The sequence below is a fragment of the Patiria miniata genome, unplaced genomic scaffold, assembly GCF_015706575.1.
Source record: "Patiria miniata isolate m_02_andy unplaced genomic scaffold, ASM1570657v1 HiC_scaffold_3, whole genome shotgun sequence".
Taxonomy (NCBI): domain Eukaryota; kingdom Metazoa; phylum Echinodermata; class Asteroidea; order Valvatida; family Asterinidae; genus Patiria; species Patiria miniata.
Window position 1 is genome coordinate 21811819 of NW_024037069.1, and position 18067 is coordinate 21829885.

Genomic DNA, 18067 nt, shown 5'->3' on the forward strand with positions numbered 1-18067 from the left:
GATATATATATATTTTAGTCGATATTTAAACGGCATCAGAATATTTTAAGTTCGGGACAAACGCCCATTCGTCCCAATTCATGCATTTCTTCTCGTATAGCGTCGCCCGTTTCTGCCTAAGACAGTTGCCCAAAAATTTAAACATTCAGTTTTTTTTCCCGCTGACGCAGTCTAGTTGTTGACCATCTTATATAATTACCCCCCCCCCCCCCGCATACAGAGGATCTCAAGAGGCACAATTCATCTCCATTATCCCCGCGAGCACTATCCCCCACAATCCAAAACTGTATTGTGAAACTATTTCCACCATCTCAAACTGTATACGGTCGTCCTCTGAGCACCATTGAGGCAAATAAATGTCATGATTTGGAGCGCCTTCAAGAAAATTTATGGGCTTGGATTTTTATTTTACACTATTGGTACAGTATGATTGGTTTTATTTTTAGACACGGATTTTTTTAAAATTTGGGCAATACATCACAAGAATGTGATCACGGCTGGCGTTTAAAGTGGCATAATTTGCGAGAGTCAATTTTCATTACCCATGTCGGTTCGAGACTACTCCGTATTTTATGTAGGGTCTTAACTTTTTTGGAAAGAAGCTGCATACTTGACAGTTCCCTAACTGGATTCCAATTTGGAGGAAGGTTAGCGAACAACAGACACCTGAAAAAGACCCACATTTTACAAAACAGCATGATTTTGCAAATTGCTATAATTCTGAGACTTTCACGCACGACAGCATTTAATCACAAATTCCTCGGGTCCAGCTGGTTAATGAGTAAATGCTTCAGCGCAAATTGGGAACTCAATTCGATTGGTTGATTATTTTTTTTAACGGTAATACGTCTTGCGTTCAGCGGGAGCCTGTCCAAACCTTCGCCCGGTAAACAAGCTGTATCGCCCGGCGGAGGGGTCCGATGCCTGTGATGGATTCACGGACGAAGTCCAACCCATACGTTGCAGCTTGATGATTTTATCGGCTCAAGTTGATTTGATAGGCCTGCGCCTCCTTCCGAAGTTTGGGCCAGGGCCTATACATTTGGTGGAGCTGATCACAAAATATAGTGTTTATCAATTTGTTTGAGTTACGATAAAAGGTCATTGTACCTGTCCAAAACTCTGAGTGTGGGAGGGGGACACAGGGAGGGGGAACACGTCTCGAAAGGAAGGTGAGTGTGGGAGGGGGCCCACAGGGAGGGGGAGGGGAGGAAAAGGGGCCGTGCCCCCCCCCCCCCCAAAAAAAAACCCCACCCCAATTGTTGTTTAAGTGACGTCGTAATAAAGGCAGGCAATCCATCTTTTCCTTAAAAAAAACATTGGATGAAGTGGTGAGAATTTGCCTCATATCAGATCGCACCACAGAGCAATCCACATTTTTTTTCGGGGCCCTTAAGCGAGCCCCGAACCCCACGCCATGATTTTTTACAAACTTTTTGGGTACAACAAAAATTGGATCCGACCTTGCCATAACTTTTCGGGCAGTATACTCTGCCCGTCGTCGTGAGACTTTCGGGTGTGGCTTCCCACTCCACCCCGGCCCCCTAGCCACTGGCCCTCGGCTTATTCCTCGCTCTATGGTTCGCGCACGGACCATTTACACAAGCTAGGATTTCTTTAAGCCTTTTGATAATGTAACCGTAAAAGATGAAGAAAAGATGGCTTCGCTCATTTCGCGGACTTGCCATGACTGGACCCAAAAAAAGGGCCGCACTTGCATTACAAAGACTCTTTTTTGATCTTGTCCTCGCGGTGATTCAGTGATATGAACCATTCAGGTTACCGTACCGTAATTGGCTAGTACGGCTCTTTTTGTTCCAACCCAAAATGTTCCGTTTGTCCAAATCAATAGACAAAACTTCCGGTTCAGTTTTACTTTGATGGGTCAGTGTCTGTTGTTGAAGTCTTAACAATGACGTGCCTCTATCTATAGTGCAAGGTTCTTCTTTGATGTTGACCGCAGTGTCGCCATGCAGGATGTAAATAAACCACGCCATCTGGCTATCGTAAGTTTCATTAATTAACTATTGAGAGAGAGAGAGAGAGATCTCAGCTTATTTGTGAAGCAACGCTGCTGGCGAAGTTACCGTAACGTTCGCTACACGAAAATGGACTCGTCCATTTTGGAGTGTGTGTGCTGTGGATGTGTGTAGCGTCACGGACAAGACTTTCTTGAATGAATGAGCCATCTCACCCCTTGCGCTGTGTGTGCGCAATGCGGATGCGTCGTTTTCTTTGTACACAATACACATTGCGTTTATACGACGTTCGATTAGGTACTCGCTGCCACAATACGGACCACGCAACGTCGACTGTATCTGCAAGCTGAGGAATTTCGAAAAAGTGGTAAGTTCAACTTTAGTTTTGATTAAAAGTGATTTTTCAATTTCCCGGGGTTTTGGCTCGTTGGATAAATTGGAAAGTCAATTTAGCAAGTTTTCATAAAACCAGTTGTTGAAGCTTGCGTTACATTCCCCCCCTTTTTTTTTGCTAAGAATAACCATGGAGGAATCCTCAATGGAATAACTGATATCCGACTTGGCTCTTATTCCTCATATTACCCCAAAGCAATACGGAGCTATAACTACAGCAAACCAGGCGCAGTTCTAGAGCCAATATTTGTTTTAGGGTGGGTGGGGGGAGGGGGCAGTAGGGCGGGGCAGCAGGGTAAATCCATAATTTTTTTCAGGGAGGCGTACTGAAATGTATTTTATACGGACACTTAAGCCTCCGAAAATCAATAGGTGGGGCCGGGGGGGGGGTTGCCATATTTTCAATGGGAAGCGATGATAAAATCCTGCAAACAGGCACACTATATTAAGTAAAAGTGTACAAATGCACCCTTCTCGCGACTATTTATTTAGGGGGAGACAATTCGCATGTACGTCACATTCTTATATTTTGCTAGTGCACTTTTTTGGGGGGTGGGTGGGCTAGACAATGCTAGACAATATTAAGCCCCCCCCCCCCCTCTAACCGCCAATGCAGCCAACTATAAGAGTAGATAATTCGGGATCGTCGATGAGTACAAGTATTGTCAGAAATGAAAGTAGGCCTATCCATGTAGTGCATCTTCAGAAGATTTGAAGCTTTGTGGCGGATGTGTCAACTTTTTAGAGGATTATCTGGGGAAAGTTCTCAGGAAGAATCGTTGTGCATGATAAACATCTTCTTACCGGGATGAGATTTTTCAGACTTTTGTCTTAAATCCGATTTTTTTTCGAGAAGGACATTATCAGTATAGAAAGAAATGCATCTGTCAGACCTTTCATTCAATGTTTCAGATTTTTGTGTTTATAAATTGACAATCTTATACCTGTTCCTAGTCTTGAGTTCATCTTTGGTTACTCCCTGACCGGTTCCCTATTCAACCCGACCGTGGCAATAACTCGGTGTCACCGCCACCCAAGACTTATAAAGTCTCACATTAATTGTTGTCTTGCCTTGAATTCTCCATCACCCAAGATTACCCGTCTTTGATCTTCCCGCGGATATCCCCATTAACAACCACGAACCCAAGCCCATGCAGTCCGCATTGTGACGGATTTTCAATAGCGCATTATATACTAAAGAATTGGCGGCGATTCTTCAAAGACCTTTTTTTTTTAAAGATGGGGTGAAGTTTTTCAACGATGGGATGTATTTCCTAGGAAGTCAGGTATGTGAACAGTGTAGTCTTGGGCCTAGTCTATTCCTACCTCCATGGTCAATATAAAGGGGTGCTTTTTGTAAGTGTGTTCTAAACAACTGTTTTATCTGTATATCCGAATAGAGGAGATGGCGGGTTGCAACTATTGAATGATTTTTTTCATCTTGACTCTAAATGTTCGATCTATATCCACCCGGATTTAAATCACAATTTTACGATTCGGCAACTTCTTGACAACAGCCTCACATGCCAGTTCTGGTTTAAAATGTCTAATTTTTTAAAGGATTCTGGTAGCATGCACGATCGAAGACGTCAGTGAAGCGTATATTACTGTTAATTATCCACCGTCAGACAGATCGGTGCAGGTCAACTCGGTCCCAAACCAATTCGCCGGTCTCGACCCGAGTCAACTCGGTCCCAAGTCAACTCAGTTGCAAGTCATCTCGGTCCCATAGTTATGTTCAACTAGGTCCCGAGTCAACTCGGTCCCAAGTCAACTCGTTCCTAGTTAAGTTAAATTCAACTCGGTCAAGTCAACTCGGTCCCTAGTAAGGAAATATTGTTCATGTACCCTAACGTAGCGCGACCCCTAGCTACTATGGCACAATTTGAATTTCGTCCCTAGTTTCTTGTTAGAGCATTTTCCTCTATGTATTTCACAGTTGACCTGGGAACAGAATTGCCGGCCAATGAACTAAAACAAAGTACAAATGTATAACGACGCCAAAACCACAAGAACAATCATACATATATAATGTTCCGTGTCATCATAAACAAACTTACACTAACATCTGTTTTTGTCATTATAACGGAACTAAAATAGATCTTGCGCATTGTGTATCACTGCGTGGATACCAAATTTTGGTTTGTTATTTTTTACAGGAAATTTGTCAGCGGACCGGTCAAGGCCTGGCCTGCCGCCTTCAGCGGCCATGTCTCTCTGTAATGTTGTGAAATATCGAGCTTATACGTTAAGAAATCATGAAAAATAAATCGCATATTTTATATTCAACTTAAATTTGTGATTTTAGTAAAGGCAGTGCCCCCCCCCCATAGAGGTCCTCGTCCATCTTTTCCTGCTCAGAATTTGGGAAAGGGAAAAACTTGTTATTTAATAATGTTAAAAAACCCCATTGAGTACCCCCTCCTAAAAACAAATGTAAACTTGACCACCTATGCAGTTACGATACTGCTTTGGATAATTTCAAGCATGAGATATAAGTCGCTAGTAATAGTATTTAGCTTGAAGAATTGAAACAGATTAAGAGTCCGCTGAACATTGGCAACACATATTCTAGGTTCGGAGACGTGAAAAGAAAACAAAATTGTAATATCTACGGCTAGTCAAACGTCATTTTGAAATGTTATATGCATCCATGACGTTTCTTTACGCCCACAGAAGAGTATTACTCAAATGGCCTTGTTGAACCGCAAAAAGGCCCCAAACGCTACGTACGCTCGAATAGTTACACTTTTTATTTAGAAATGATTTCACCATTTTCTTCACACGTTGCTCAACGTACCCGAGGTTGTTATTCTGATTCTTATTATTTCGGACAATGACAGATGGTACGTGTGAGAGTGACAGTTATTCAAGGTTGACCTTCGATAACCCTCACGCTAACTGGCCACGTGATTGCCATTCTTTCGACACAGTAATATTAGATTTCCTAATGAAGTAATCAGATATTCTCGTTTTATTAAAAATGAAAATTGTCAATTCAGGAATCAGCTCACATACAGACGCCAGATGTGTGTCTTTTAATCAATGTCACATCTGTCAGTATTTTGATATTGGCAGATTTGTGACTACCTGACTTCCTTCTGAATTGGACGATAAGCCCAAGTAAAAAGAAAAGTTGATCATTCGAGTTTTTTTCTCATAAGAGGAGGATGAGGGCCTTTCTATTTTGTATTTTTATTTGTTTCCAAGATGGCCGCCAAGTATTTAAATTCAAAATGGCCGCCAACCTCGGTTCAAAATGACAGCTAGCTTTTAATTAGCTATCCTAATAGTAATAGTCAAAATATTCATGTCAAACAAGCTCTATGTATTTTATTAAAGCCAAGTACAAGAAAAAGTTGCTTTTTGAGGTGAGGGGAAAAAACCCAAAAAGGATGCGGCTTCAAAAAAGGATGCGGGCGGGGACGATCAACTGGGTTTTTTTTGGCCTACGGAATTTTATGAAAATCAATTATAAGTGGACATTTTTACCCTTTGCTTGACCAGCTGTGGTGAAACAGTAGTTTTGTGAGAATGCAAAGTTGAAAGATTGGAACGTTTCTAATCAGTTTTGATAGCCCCCAATTATCAGAGTCGGTCGGGGTACTAGCTTGTCTGTGACGTCATTGGGACCATGGAAACCAAAATGTAATGGCGATTAAATTGTACCAGAAATGTAGTATACATTCTTAGTTCATAATAGTGGTGAGTAGCCGTGTAATAGTCAGGCAGATCACATGGGAAAGTACAACCATAAAAGTACAAATAATTTTTGGGTCATTCACTCTGTGTCTGCACTCTGTCTGAATTCGCCGCCTGCTCCATTCGCGTGTTACGTCAGAATGAAATTATTTTGTTACCAAACAACATAAATAACCTAATGCTTTGTGTCTTCCCTAAGAAATGGTATGTTAATCGAGTGAAATGCAAACACTTTGCGAGAGAAACTCAGTCACGATGATTGATGTTGTGAAAATGAGCAGGTTTAGGCCCCTACGCCAGTGCGAAAACTAATGTTGATTATTGCACACTTATTGTCATGGAAATCGTTTGACTCACTTTGTTTGAACCAAGAAATTGACGTGCCGGAGGATTCAGATTCAAACCCCGAACCAGGGAATTTCTTGTTTTGACTTGGCCTCATGTTTTTCGAATTCAGCAGTCATTCCACCTCCCACCACGATTACAACATGGAGGAATGTTAAACAAAAGAGCCAGTTAGTTGCTCCTATATCCAACATGATGAGGGTGTCATCTATTTCATCTCGGATGAATGTATTTCATTTTCGCGCCGTTCACCTCTTTCGATCATGACCAGGGACGTGGTCGCAGAATGTCAAGCCCAAACGCCATTTTGTCAGTAAAGACAGAAGTATGTCCAAGTCGTTTGCTTGTCAGAATGTCAGAAATGTTCATCGGCGTCGCCGGGGCGTGATCTATGCGCTAGGGTGAATTAAGTTCGTCCCTGGTGCGTGGCCATTTCTGATGCACCCTGCAAGAGATTAAAAGGGTTCTCCAGGCAAAATATTTATTCAACACTTCGGTTCCTGTGTTGGAAGTGTGCGGACACATCACTCATCGCAGTTATTTTTGGTCGGTTATGATTTTAGTTGGCAGGCTCACAGGCTTTTAAGTCGGGTAGATGACAAGATATGCGTGGTAGTTCACAATATCTCAAGTGCTTTAAAAGTAGCTTTCCTTCTAACTAGGCCAGATAATGTGTGGTTTCAATGCTGTTAAAACGTTACTGTTATGTGTAAGAGAGAAAATGCGGAGAATAGGAAAATAATTCTCGTGTGTGGTCACTGCAGTTATGACAATTCGCGTCAAACCATTTAGATTGGAATGAAGTTGCATCATTTTAGTGGAACACACTGCATGCATTCATCTGCTGAAGATGAATCTTCAGGAAATGAGTTCGGAAATACTGCCATCATTGTCAAACGCAAACTCTTGACCAATAGAGCGGAGGCTGTGAGTCATGTGACTTTCAAGGAAACCGTGTAATCACTCCACTGGAAAAAAAAAAACGTATAATAAACACCCTCGGCAAAATATTTTGGTAAAGTTACTGACAACAGCCAATGTAAATGGTTCAATTTTGGTAGTGTCTTCGATCCTGCGTGACATTTCTCATTTGGTTTATTTTGGTTTGGTCAATGTCTATAGTATGTCTCCGTCTCTCCGAAGTATGACAAGTTTTTATATACAACCGGATATTTAATAATTTGATGAGCCATATTAAAATATATTTGTACTTTGATTTTATATGATGGAGAGTAGGTTGATTGACCCACGTCACGTGAGGATAATATCCAGATGCAATTGTTTTTAATAAGTGATGAACCATTATACAATTAACAGATACGTTTCAAAATTGAGTGTTGACAATTTTGAGGTTTTGGGACGCAGTGAATATACTGACGGTTCAGTTAAGACGCACTTTGAATGGAATTGCGTTATTATTCAAGCAATAAGCTGATGCATTGGTACGACTTGTCGGAGGTTCAATGACAGGTGGCATGTTTGAACCGTGTCCTTTCAGATTTTCTTTTCGGTTTATTTTTTGCCCCGCACCTCAGTTACGTTTTTATCGTCAAAAGCTTATGAAAGCGAACACTTTTGACAAATGAAGAAAAATATTGGATGCATATAAGCGTCCGCATTTTCTTGTACATTTCACAGCGTAAATTCAGCAGAATGAATGAAAGTAGAAATTAACGTGACATCACAATTTGGTCACTCACCTCGTTAACCCATCGCAACTTGAAGCCCGGGTATTTTTTTTTTTTTACGATATGTGTGTTTTCATAGAACAAAGGACAATGTGTAGGTTCTATATAAAAAGGTAACGTTTTAAAATCATATTATCGATTTCACTTTTGTTTAAGATTATTTCAAATGTATTATCATTACAATATTTTAGCACTATTTTTTAAGTTAGTGTCGATGGAGTTATGGTTATTTGCGTTTCTTAAAAGCTCATTATTTTCTGCGCCTCCTCCGGTCGTTGTCTTCAAAAGAATCCTCTCCTTCGCTCCGTTCTTCCCCACCGGAAGCAGAGTTTGTTTTCTTAACCGAATCCAAAGAATGCGGCGAGATATTCTTAGAATAGCACCCAATCCGTCAGCAGATCCCTCCTCTTAAAGTCTCAAGGAGTCTTCCATGCTTCATCTTGCATCAAGTTGACAAGTCCAAACATCTGGCAAATTAAGAGAACTTGTGTTTTTGACTCTCGACCTGAGAGGCGTTCACCGCGCGTCCTTGTCCGTTCACGCAATTCAATTTCACGACTCTTTTTTTCTGATTCCCCTAAATCCGACTAATCGAAAGATGTGTTTTTAAATTGAGAGTTGTCAGCAGTTGCTAACAGAGTTCTTCTTTCACAGCTGTTTTCTCTCCGTGAACTTCGTTTTTGGTTCCGCGAATCCAATATAATGAGGTTGATTGAGGATAGTTGAAATGTCAACATCTGGGTTTTTTTTTCATTGAATGATATTGGTTTCAAAGTTATTTGCCGTCAAACGAAGAGTTGAGAGATTTCTAAAAAAAAACACACACCACAACCTGAGCATCAAGGCATCAAGCCATGAGAATATCTAACTGAGATTTCCGGAGAAAACAAATTAGTTGATCGCGCATAGCGACATTTCGGCGAAGACTTAAGAAAAAACGTCTGCATGTCACCCTTTTTCTCATCATTGCATCCTGTCATAGTAATGTAGAGAACATCTCTTACGTTTTCAATATGAGTCTTTACTTCTTTTCACGTTTCCTTACTATTGCACAAGACTGATGCAGTTCATGATATTCTCGAAAAAACAAAATGTCGTGGGCAGCAAATTAAATGTTAAGAGGACCGACTGATACCATAACATGGCCCGTGTTTTCGGCAGCTCATCCTGAATGACCAATATCAAGTCCATGTGTAATACTTAATCCATCAGAGTAACTTGATCTGATACCTCGAGTTAAGCTTTACTCGAAACAGCTGTCCCAATTTTAGGTTCCATGAAGTCTCATTAAATCAGGATCGTCAGGAAAATTGTCTTTGAAATGCCTTCCCTGAACCCATGGTATACCGTTGTTCGGGTGACGGTGGTGGGGAAAATATGAGTCGTCAAAATTGAAATCCCTTCGAGGAATCACCTATTACATGTCCCCTCCTTTTTTTTTGGGGGGGGGGGGGTAAGACTCATCTGAAAAGGTATAAACTGCTTCCCAATTGTGCATTTCAAACGTCCAATAGAAGAGCCGTCAAAGTAGCACTACTGCTGTCCTATATGGGTCAAATTAGCGTCCAAAGTGTGATTTCGTTCCTGTCCCTGTTACCTTGGTACTTTGTAATTTGCCATTCTTGCAAGTATCATTAATAGAATGACTTAAATGTTGGGTAGGCAGTTTGCTACGTTCATAATCACTCTTTGAGGACGGCTGCATTTCAGAATGACAGCCGGAAATCGAAATTCTAACAGCATTGTCATTGTTATAAACTTTCTGATGATACGTCAAACCAAAAGCTTGGAATAAACAATACACAAAGTATGTGCACCTTTTTCGGTACGTTAAAAAAATTCGTTAGCAGGAAGAAATCCGTCTTATTTTTTTAAATAAGTAATTGTTGTAGATCATGCTGCAACCTTTTCACGGAAGTGTACCCCTTCCCGGAAGTATTTTAATTGGTAACCAAGGTGAAATTCTTGCCCACATTTTCCGCTGCAATTGGCGCGTCTTCAATGCCGTTCTAAGATGGGCGCCTGATGATTGACCTATATCGGTGTCGCATCCATCTTCAGATCGTCTGTCTTCCGTTGCTCATTAAATTGGGTCGCCCAGGCGTCTTCCTTGCTTCCTTCGTAGATGCGTTTCCAAGGTGATGTTCATTTTGGCTACATATTATATGACCCATTTTGATGCCTCTCGTTCTCATTGAGTTCCTGTTGTGATTTAGTGTATGATGCAGACGTGGGACGGTGAGATCGAATTAAAGTAAAACAATTTTGAAAGATGACTTAATAATTGTATTGCCGGGGTGGACGATGGGCGGTATAATTTTGGCTCAGGCTGTCTGAAATGAGTTTGTTTCTGCATTCAATATGGGACGTTGAACAATAGAGGACAATAGGGTCCCCAATTCCTGAAGGTCCCCAATTTGGAGATCGTGCATCATAAGTATGAGAGATCTTCCCAAGAATTTGAAGTACAAACCACAGAGGGACAATAGGGGATCCCCGATTGCAGGCAAATACACACTTGCGTGCATCTGAACTGGTGGGTGAATATAGATATGATTTTGATGTTGAGTCTGAAATACTTCAAGTCGGCCATTAAAATGTTCCTGTTGCACGCCTCTGATCATCATTTCCCACGCACACCTCTTCCAGCAGTATAAGGGTACAAATTGTCTTTATTTGGGGCCACATGCCCCCTCCCCCCCCCCCCCCCGTGTACAACAGCTGAAAATTCTCAAAGAGAAAAAGTTCCTTCCGTTATCTCTGAATGCTGAGCCGATTGCCTCTCCAAGAATTTCTTGATGTCTTCTAAATGTCCTCCTATACTTGTGTTGTATACCCGTCAGGTTCATCAAACTTTTATTCTTCAAAAAATGTAAACCTCCCTGTCTTGTCAATTATCCGCTGTTCCGCTTTCCCATCCCATTTTCCGAAGAACAACCCCCCCCCCCCCAAAAAAAACACATCACATGCCTTATTAGCGCGTTTCCTGTGAATTGGTCAATTGGGCTGTTGTTTTTTCAGATAACGCATATCACGAGCTTTCCGACGTACAGTCCTGATAGTATAGTTTGGCCGACAGCTGGTTTTCCATTTTGACATTGTATATAAATTGAAATGGATGGGACCCGATTGAGACCGGCGACTATATCGATGGAGATACACGCGGTCGTTCACTCTGTCAGCTCCGTATATACACAGTCACCAAGTTGATTTGTTTACGAAAATGTTTTAAAAATAGCCGCTCTTGAAATAAATTTTGCCTTTGATAAATGTTGGAGGTTTAGATATACAGTGTAGCTTTTTTGTAGATGATAAAAGACGGGCTTTTTTAAGAAAAAGAAATCTGTCTTGGGTAAGTAAGTTCAAGAAACTGCTAAAGTCTGTAGTTACACTGTCATCATTGATAGGCCAATTGCTACCAACAAATCCTGATTGGTCAGTGGTCTCTAGTTACCTTTTATTCCGCACAGTCATTCAATTGTCCTCTGAATTCTGAACTTTTGCGCATGCGCGGTTTTAAGTACATTTGTGTAACCCGACTGGCTGTTTATCCTGCCCGAACATGTTTCGCAATGCAAGGCCGATGAAATGCACTATATGGGGTGTTTAGTCACCGAGAATGAATAAACATGACATTAAAAGTACTTTAGCAATCGCGTTTCAGCCCTGCGTGTTGTTTTGCTTGACTACATAACCTTGTTTTGTACCAAACAATTCTATCCAATAACACCCTCAGTTGTCAGCGATATTGGTCAATCCTCAACTTTCTTTCATCAACCTTTGAAATTTGCAGTCGAACTTGGTAAACAAGGTCATTTCACACTTACTATGGTAATTAATTAAGTTATTAATTTTCCCTGATCTTGGCATTCCGAAGACTCGATACACAGAAGAACCTTCACTTTGCCGCGTCACGCGCGTTCTTAAATCCTTCCACACCGTCACTTACCATCCGTGCTGACCCCATAAACACCTTCCGTCTTTCGGCCAAATTAAAATCAAATTAAACATAAACGATTGTCATGCCTGATTCCATCTATGGATCCCCAGGGGCCAAAGTACAAACTCACAAACAGGAAAGATCCCGCTGCAATACATATATTTTTTTGTTTCAATTTTTTTTCTTTTACTTGTTCCTCTTCAGGAAAGCTTGCGTGGTGACAAGGAGAGAGTACATTTCCTGTTGATATCACCTAACTGGCGCTATGACCGCAAGGTCATGATCTCTCACGGTGTTGACGCAGTCAGCCAATAACATTTGAACAGTCTGTCGATGACTGATCACGTTTCATCACACCGTGCAAGTATCGAGCGGACTATATAAAATATCCCCTGCACAGTGAGCTCACCATAAAAGCTGTGTCGGAGAAGAGTAACGCTGTGTTACTCAGGAAGCCTAACTTGAGACATCTTGCCATCGTTCAAAATTGTGTTCCGCACTGACAAAATGGAACTTGTTTCCAACGCATCTCCGTTCGGGGGTGTACTCACATCATCTAATACGTCTGGGAATGCATCTGGAGGCATGGGCCTACTGGTTGAATCAGAGTACGCAGGCCGATTCACTTACGGAGAACGGATCGTCCTGGCGGTCGCTATGAGCATCATCGCCGTGGTAGGCAGCGTGGGCAACGGCCTAGTCATCCTCTCCGTCGCGCTGAGTCGCAAACTCCGGACTGCCACCAACGTGTACGTGGTCAGCCTTAGCACTACGGACTTGCTCACCTGCCTGTGCTTACCGTGGCATGTCTTGGGAGCAGTAAGCATAGACGGCTGGCCCATCGGTATGTGGATCTGCTCGGCTTTTGGAGGCTTGACCATCATTTTCGTCGGGTCCAGCATCATCACCCTTGCCTTCATCGCTGTGAACAGACTCTTCCTAATCACTCAGCCGAGCACCAGATACCGAACCCTCTACACCCGTAAGATGCTCTTGGTGACCACGCTCGTGGCCTGGCTGCTACCGTTCGTGACGGTTACTCTCCCCCCTCTACTCGGAGTCGGTAAACTCGGCTATGATGAGAAGTACCTGCGATGCGGCCCTGTGCAGACATCGGGCGGCCCCCTATCCAACCCTTACGACATGATAGTCTCTGCGGTCCTGTACCCAATCCCCATGCTCGTCATCGTAGTAAGCTACGTTAAGATCTTCCTATACATCAAGCATCACACGAAAACTATCTTGACACCAAACATTGCACCGAGTGACCACTCCTCTTCCTCCTACCCCAAGAGCCCCACCGCCAACAACAACGGCACCCCGCACCCAGGGACACTCTCTCCTGTCAATTCAACCCGTAGACGTCTCAGCAGACGACAGGTCGAGATCACTAAGAACCTCTTCTACGTAGTCTGTGCCTTCGTCCTCTGCTTGACACCATACAGCGTGGGTCTTATGATACCAGCAGCCGATCACTTCACTCCGTACGCCGGTGTGATTCTCCTCCTAAACAGCTGCGTCAACCCGGTCATCTACGCAGCCAAACACCCGTACTTCAGGACCGTATTTGTCTGCATCGTCACCCTCAAGTTCTCCAAAATACCCGAGCCTTCGAGTTTTCTTCGATACGCACTTTCTCGTGATGACTTTTCGAAATGAAAGGAATTGTACTGTAGACAAGACGAAAGCTGTTATTAGCTGTGAAACACATGTAGGCGTTGAAGTTTGAACCACCGTCTTAAATTTGATTCCGTCACGCCAATATTGAAGAAGAGGCCGTGTTACAATAATGTAGTAACCAACGGATAACGTATCACCAACCGATAGGCCTAATGTCACAAAAATTTACCGATACTGTATCACTTACCGATAATGTAACAAACAGTTGACTGATATAGTGTACAGTAGTAAAATGAACGCTACATGATATCAGTCAATCGTTGTAACATTATTATAGTCCCAACCGATAATGCAACACAAATTTACCGATAAAGAGTGTAGTAAAAGTAACTACACTATCAGTTAATTTTGTGTGACCTTATTGGTTGGTGATACGTTATCCATCGGCGACTACATCAGTTGTAACATGCCGCTTTACTTCCAAACTTCTGAGCCCTAACGGAACGCCAAAAATACTGCGCTTGTACAAAGTGCCTTAACTGTAGCTTTGCCTTATTGCAATACCAATGATGATTTAAACCTTGAAATACCAAAGGGACCATCCATAATTATGCCAAATTGTACAAAATGTTTTCGTGTTAAAAGTAAGTTTTTCGATTTTCTTAATGCTTTGTAGATTTTTTCTACATTTCGGTTGAATATGAATTTGTGTCATTGTTATGTGCCTCTGTCAATGGATGATTGATCGCCAGATCATCGCCCGAACCCATTATAATTGGACCAAGAATAAAGGTTTTGAAATTGTATTATTATGATCGATAAAATAATTTTAGAAGTCAAACCCTGTACATACAAAGCTCTCGTTTTTACACCTTGTCTTTTTGAAAATGTGATATGCTACTGTTACGATTTTGCCTATACATGTAATGTGCTATATGCTCGAGCTGTTATCATTATTAACTTGAACATCAGAAGTCTTAGGTGTAAGGAGGGAAGGAAATCAGGTCCAAGTATCGTGAGAGGAACATGAACATTCTTGATTGGCATAAGTTGACAGACAGATAAGTCAATCTTTTTCAAATCTAGACAATCTAGAAGAGTACTGAATGTATTGCTTATGATGCGCTGGGGCGCATGCGCCCTATCCGTAATTGTATACAGTAGTATAAAAACTAAACTTAAAGCAACTTGTTTTGTTTATAACCCATGTAGGCTACCTCTTTAATAGAAAACCATGAGTTCTAGACAAGCCAAAGCCGTAAGAAATAAGACTCTGAAACTTATTAATACAATGTACATGTAAGAAATGAAAGTAGATTTACTGTACGTAAAAGTCGGAAGCTATTGGGATACACCTTTAAACGAGAGACAGTACTATCGCTAGGGTAATCTGTAACGACTGCGGTTTTAGCGTATTAAAACGTGGACAATAATAGTTGTGTGATTAAAATTATTTTGGTCTGTTTAAGCAACAATAAACCATGAGGATGTTCTTTGTTCAAATTATGTCTGTACGTTGTGGTTTTTCTAGTGTTACATTCATTTCAATGGTTCCCTGACTGGTTCACTCTGAATAATTGGCATGTCAAAGCAAGGAACATGCTCTGTGGTTTAACATAATTGTAAAGGACATTATTTCCGCATTTTGTTTTTCGGATAGAATTTTCTGCATGGTCATTGGTTTACAGCAAAGTTTGTTTTAAAGCCAAGACCACAACATAATCCCGATAAAATATAGCACATTAAAATTATTTCCAGAATTAAGAAGGAAAGTGTTCTAAATATTAAAGGGCAGCGATTATATATTATATAGGCCTGGTTGGGGTGCACATCAGACCAAAAAAAATTAGAAAATTTACATTGTATGTACAATTATTGCCTTTCAAAACTAAATTCAAGAAAACTGTCGTGCCTTTAGACTTCAACGGGTTTTATACAAAGCAAATATGATTTTGTGTGTGAATCCAGCGAATGACAAAAAGTTGAGGGATAACGCCCCTCGAAAAGCGCTAAAAGTGCCGTCGTGTCAAAACTTTGGGCCCTTCGAGCTTCTTTTTTTCATTTTGCGCATCTCACACATTCACTTTAATACTTTGACCTTGCCTCCGTCTTTTCCTGTTTTGTTAAACCCAAAACTTTAAAGAAGGATTAACATAGTCACATAGTTTTTAGTTTTAACATATATTTTTTTTGGGGGGGGGGGACAATTTTTTTTACCACCCTGTCATAAAAAGTAAAACCGACATTTACATATAGGGTTGGATCATTGGCGTCTCACATGATGATTGTGAAAATTTGCACATTGAGTAGTATGGCAATACAAATGGCAGCTAATAATGTTTTAAGGGATAATACTTAGGAAAACATCCTACTTGAGAAATACAAGATCGTATCATGGGTTTAAGATAAAAAAAGAAAAAAGAATATCACAATACTCAAAAATGTACTTCCTCGTGTGTCGTGTTGTTTGATTTGACCCACATTGCTTGGATGGTTTGGTCGATTTCCTGCGCGCGTTGTCATTCACTTATCGGTCCGATCTCAACTTCCTTTATCATATTCCTTTTATCGGGGGAGATGTTGGCTCAAATTTCAAGATTATGGTGTCATATGAGTTTGATCAGGGGTTCAGTTTAGTAACAGACACCAGTGGTTGAGTTCAGCATGAATGATACAATAAGATTTGATATGTTGATGCCAAGTACATGTACTGGTGATGAGATGACCGTGAGGCTAATGAGGAAGTAGCCTTTCACCAAGGCCACTTCGTGACTTCGAGATCGTGACCGCGCGTACTTGTTCTTACATTTTCTTATTTTAAGTTTACATATAAAAGTATTACAAGAAATTATTTGAGTGTATGAACTTATTTTTCATCTGAACTTATAGTTATTTGCTCTTACGTTTTCCTTACTCACCTTTCTTTTAAAAATGGAAGCGACTAGGCAAAATCCGCGTTGTGATTAGTTAACCTTCAGCACTCTTCTTATTTGCATAAAAACTATGAATAATTCAACAAAATCAAGTTGGGAAAGGCCTCGGTGGCTTTGCCACTCGTGCGTGCTGACTTAATCTTTGCTCCAGTCGCTTCGGGTCTTCGCAACTTCGCCTTTCTAAGCCACGATGGCCTTGGCGAAAGGCTAATGTGGAAGCCGCCAGTCCTTCTACAGACGCCCGCTTCGTTTGCTCAGCCGATCTCGCGTCATTTCGATCCGACTGATTGTAGAAGGCTCATTTACTCAAATAAGACGTTGTATTTCAAGACATCAAAGACTCGCAGAGTTAATTAAATTTAGTCTTGGCTTACTGTACACAGTTCAGCTATCAACCTACATTGTCAAATATTAATGCAAAAGCGCTCCCATGTTATTTGGACAAGACCTTTGGATCGTCAGTCTAAAACTTTGACTTTTAAACAAACTTCGTGTTTCAATTACATTGAAAAACGTGCAAGCACTATATAATTTCTCAATAAGAACAGTCTTGCAGAGAAGGTTTTTTAAAGGGAATATACATCATTTGCTTTTGCTGTAATTTTCAGAAATGGATGGAATTGGGGGGTTGGAAATATATAGCAAATATAGTTACACTGACTTTTTTGAGGTTTTGGGTTCGAGAATGCTATAAAAACCAAGAAAAACTATCATTTTCCTGTAGTCTGGTTCCCTGACTCCATATAAGAAGAAACAGATCAGTTTACATACATTGGGGAATTGTAAGGTCAGGGAACCAGTCTAGCTGGCTCGTACCCGTTCATAGGTTTGTAATCGATTGCAAACAAGTGCGATGGTCAATTGGGGCCAGTACTTGAAAAAAAGCCAGTTGTTTCCAACGCTGATCGGCCGATCAGCGTTGGAAATTGATACAAAAATACCACTTTTCTTGAAAATGACAGTATACCAAGTGCCATGATTTTACAGGATGCTTTACACTGTCATTCACTAACAGTCCAGCAAGGTATTTCAAAATGATTTGGTAGTTTTATTTTTGATGTTTGCAAATGTTGTATTTTCCCTTTAAATCATTAATTAAACTATTTGGTCCTGGTCAACACGAGGGACATATTATAAAGCAAACTGAACTTGAAGTTGACATCAGGAAGATTTTTTTTATGATTTCCTAATTAATAATATCGAGGACAAAGTACTTTATAAGCGAAAAGGCGGAGGGGGGGGGGCGGAAATTAATATCGGAGAGGGTTTGTATAATTTTTTTTTATTTAACCAAAGTATGTTCGAAATAATTTGTAACATTTTTTTTATCAAGTCTTCAAAACTGATGATTTTTTCACTTCCTTTATAATAAAGACCCCTTTCAAACACATTTTATAGAGACATTTTAGAAAGTATTGCGTTGGATAGCCTTTATCATTTGGAGGCTTTTCAAGTCGTAAGTATTAT

General features: G+C 40.9%; 1 protein-coding gene across 1 annotated transcript; it reads left to right on the forward strand.

Moving 5' to 3' along the window:
• Positions 1–2037: 2037 nt before the first annotated feature.
• Positions 2038–15173, forward strand: LOC119737687 (trace amine-associated receptor 8b-like). Its single transcript, XM_038212224.1, has 2 exons — positions 2038–2346; positions 12252–15173. Exon 2 carries the CDS (start codon positions 12555–12557, stop codon positions 13704–13706), a length of 1152 nt encoding a protein of 383 aa, XP_038068152.1. The 5' UTR covers positions 2038–2346; positions 12252–12554; the 3' UTR covers positions 13707–15173.
• Positions 15174–18067: the final 2894 nt, after the last annotated feature.

Bases quoted from the DNA above. Each gene is read 5' to 3' on its own strand.
- LOC119737687 (XM_038212224.1), top strand. From the start codon at position 12,555: ATGGAACTTGTTTCCAACGCATCTCCGTTCGGGGGTGTACTCACATCA.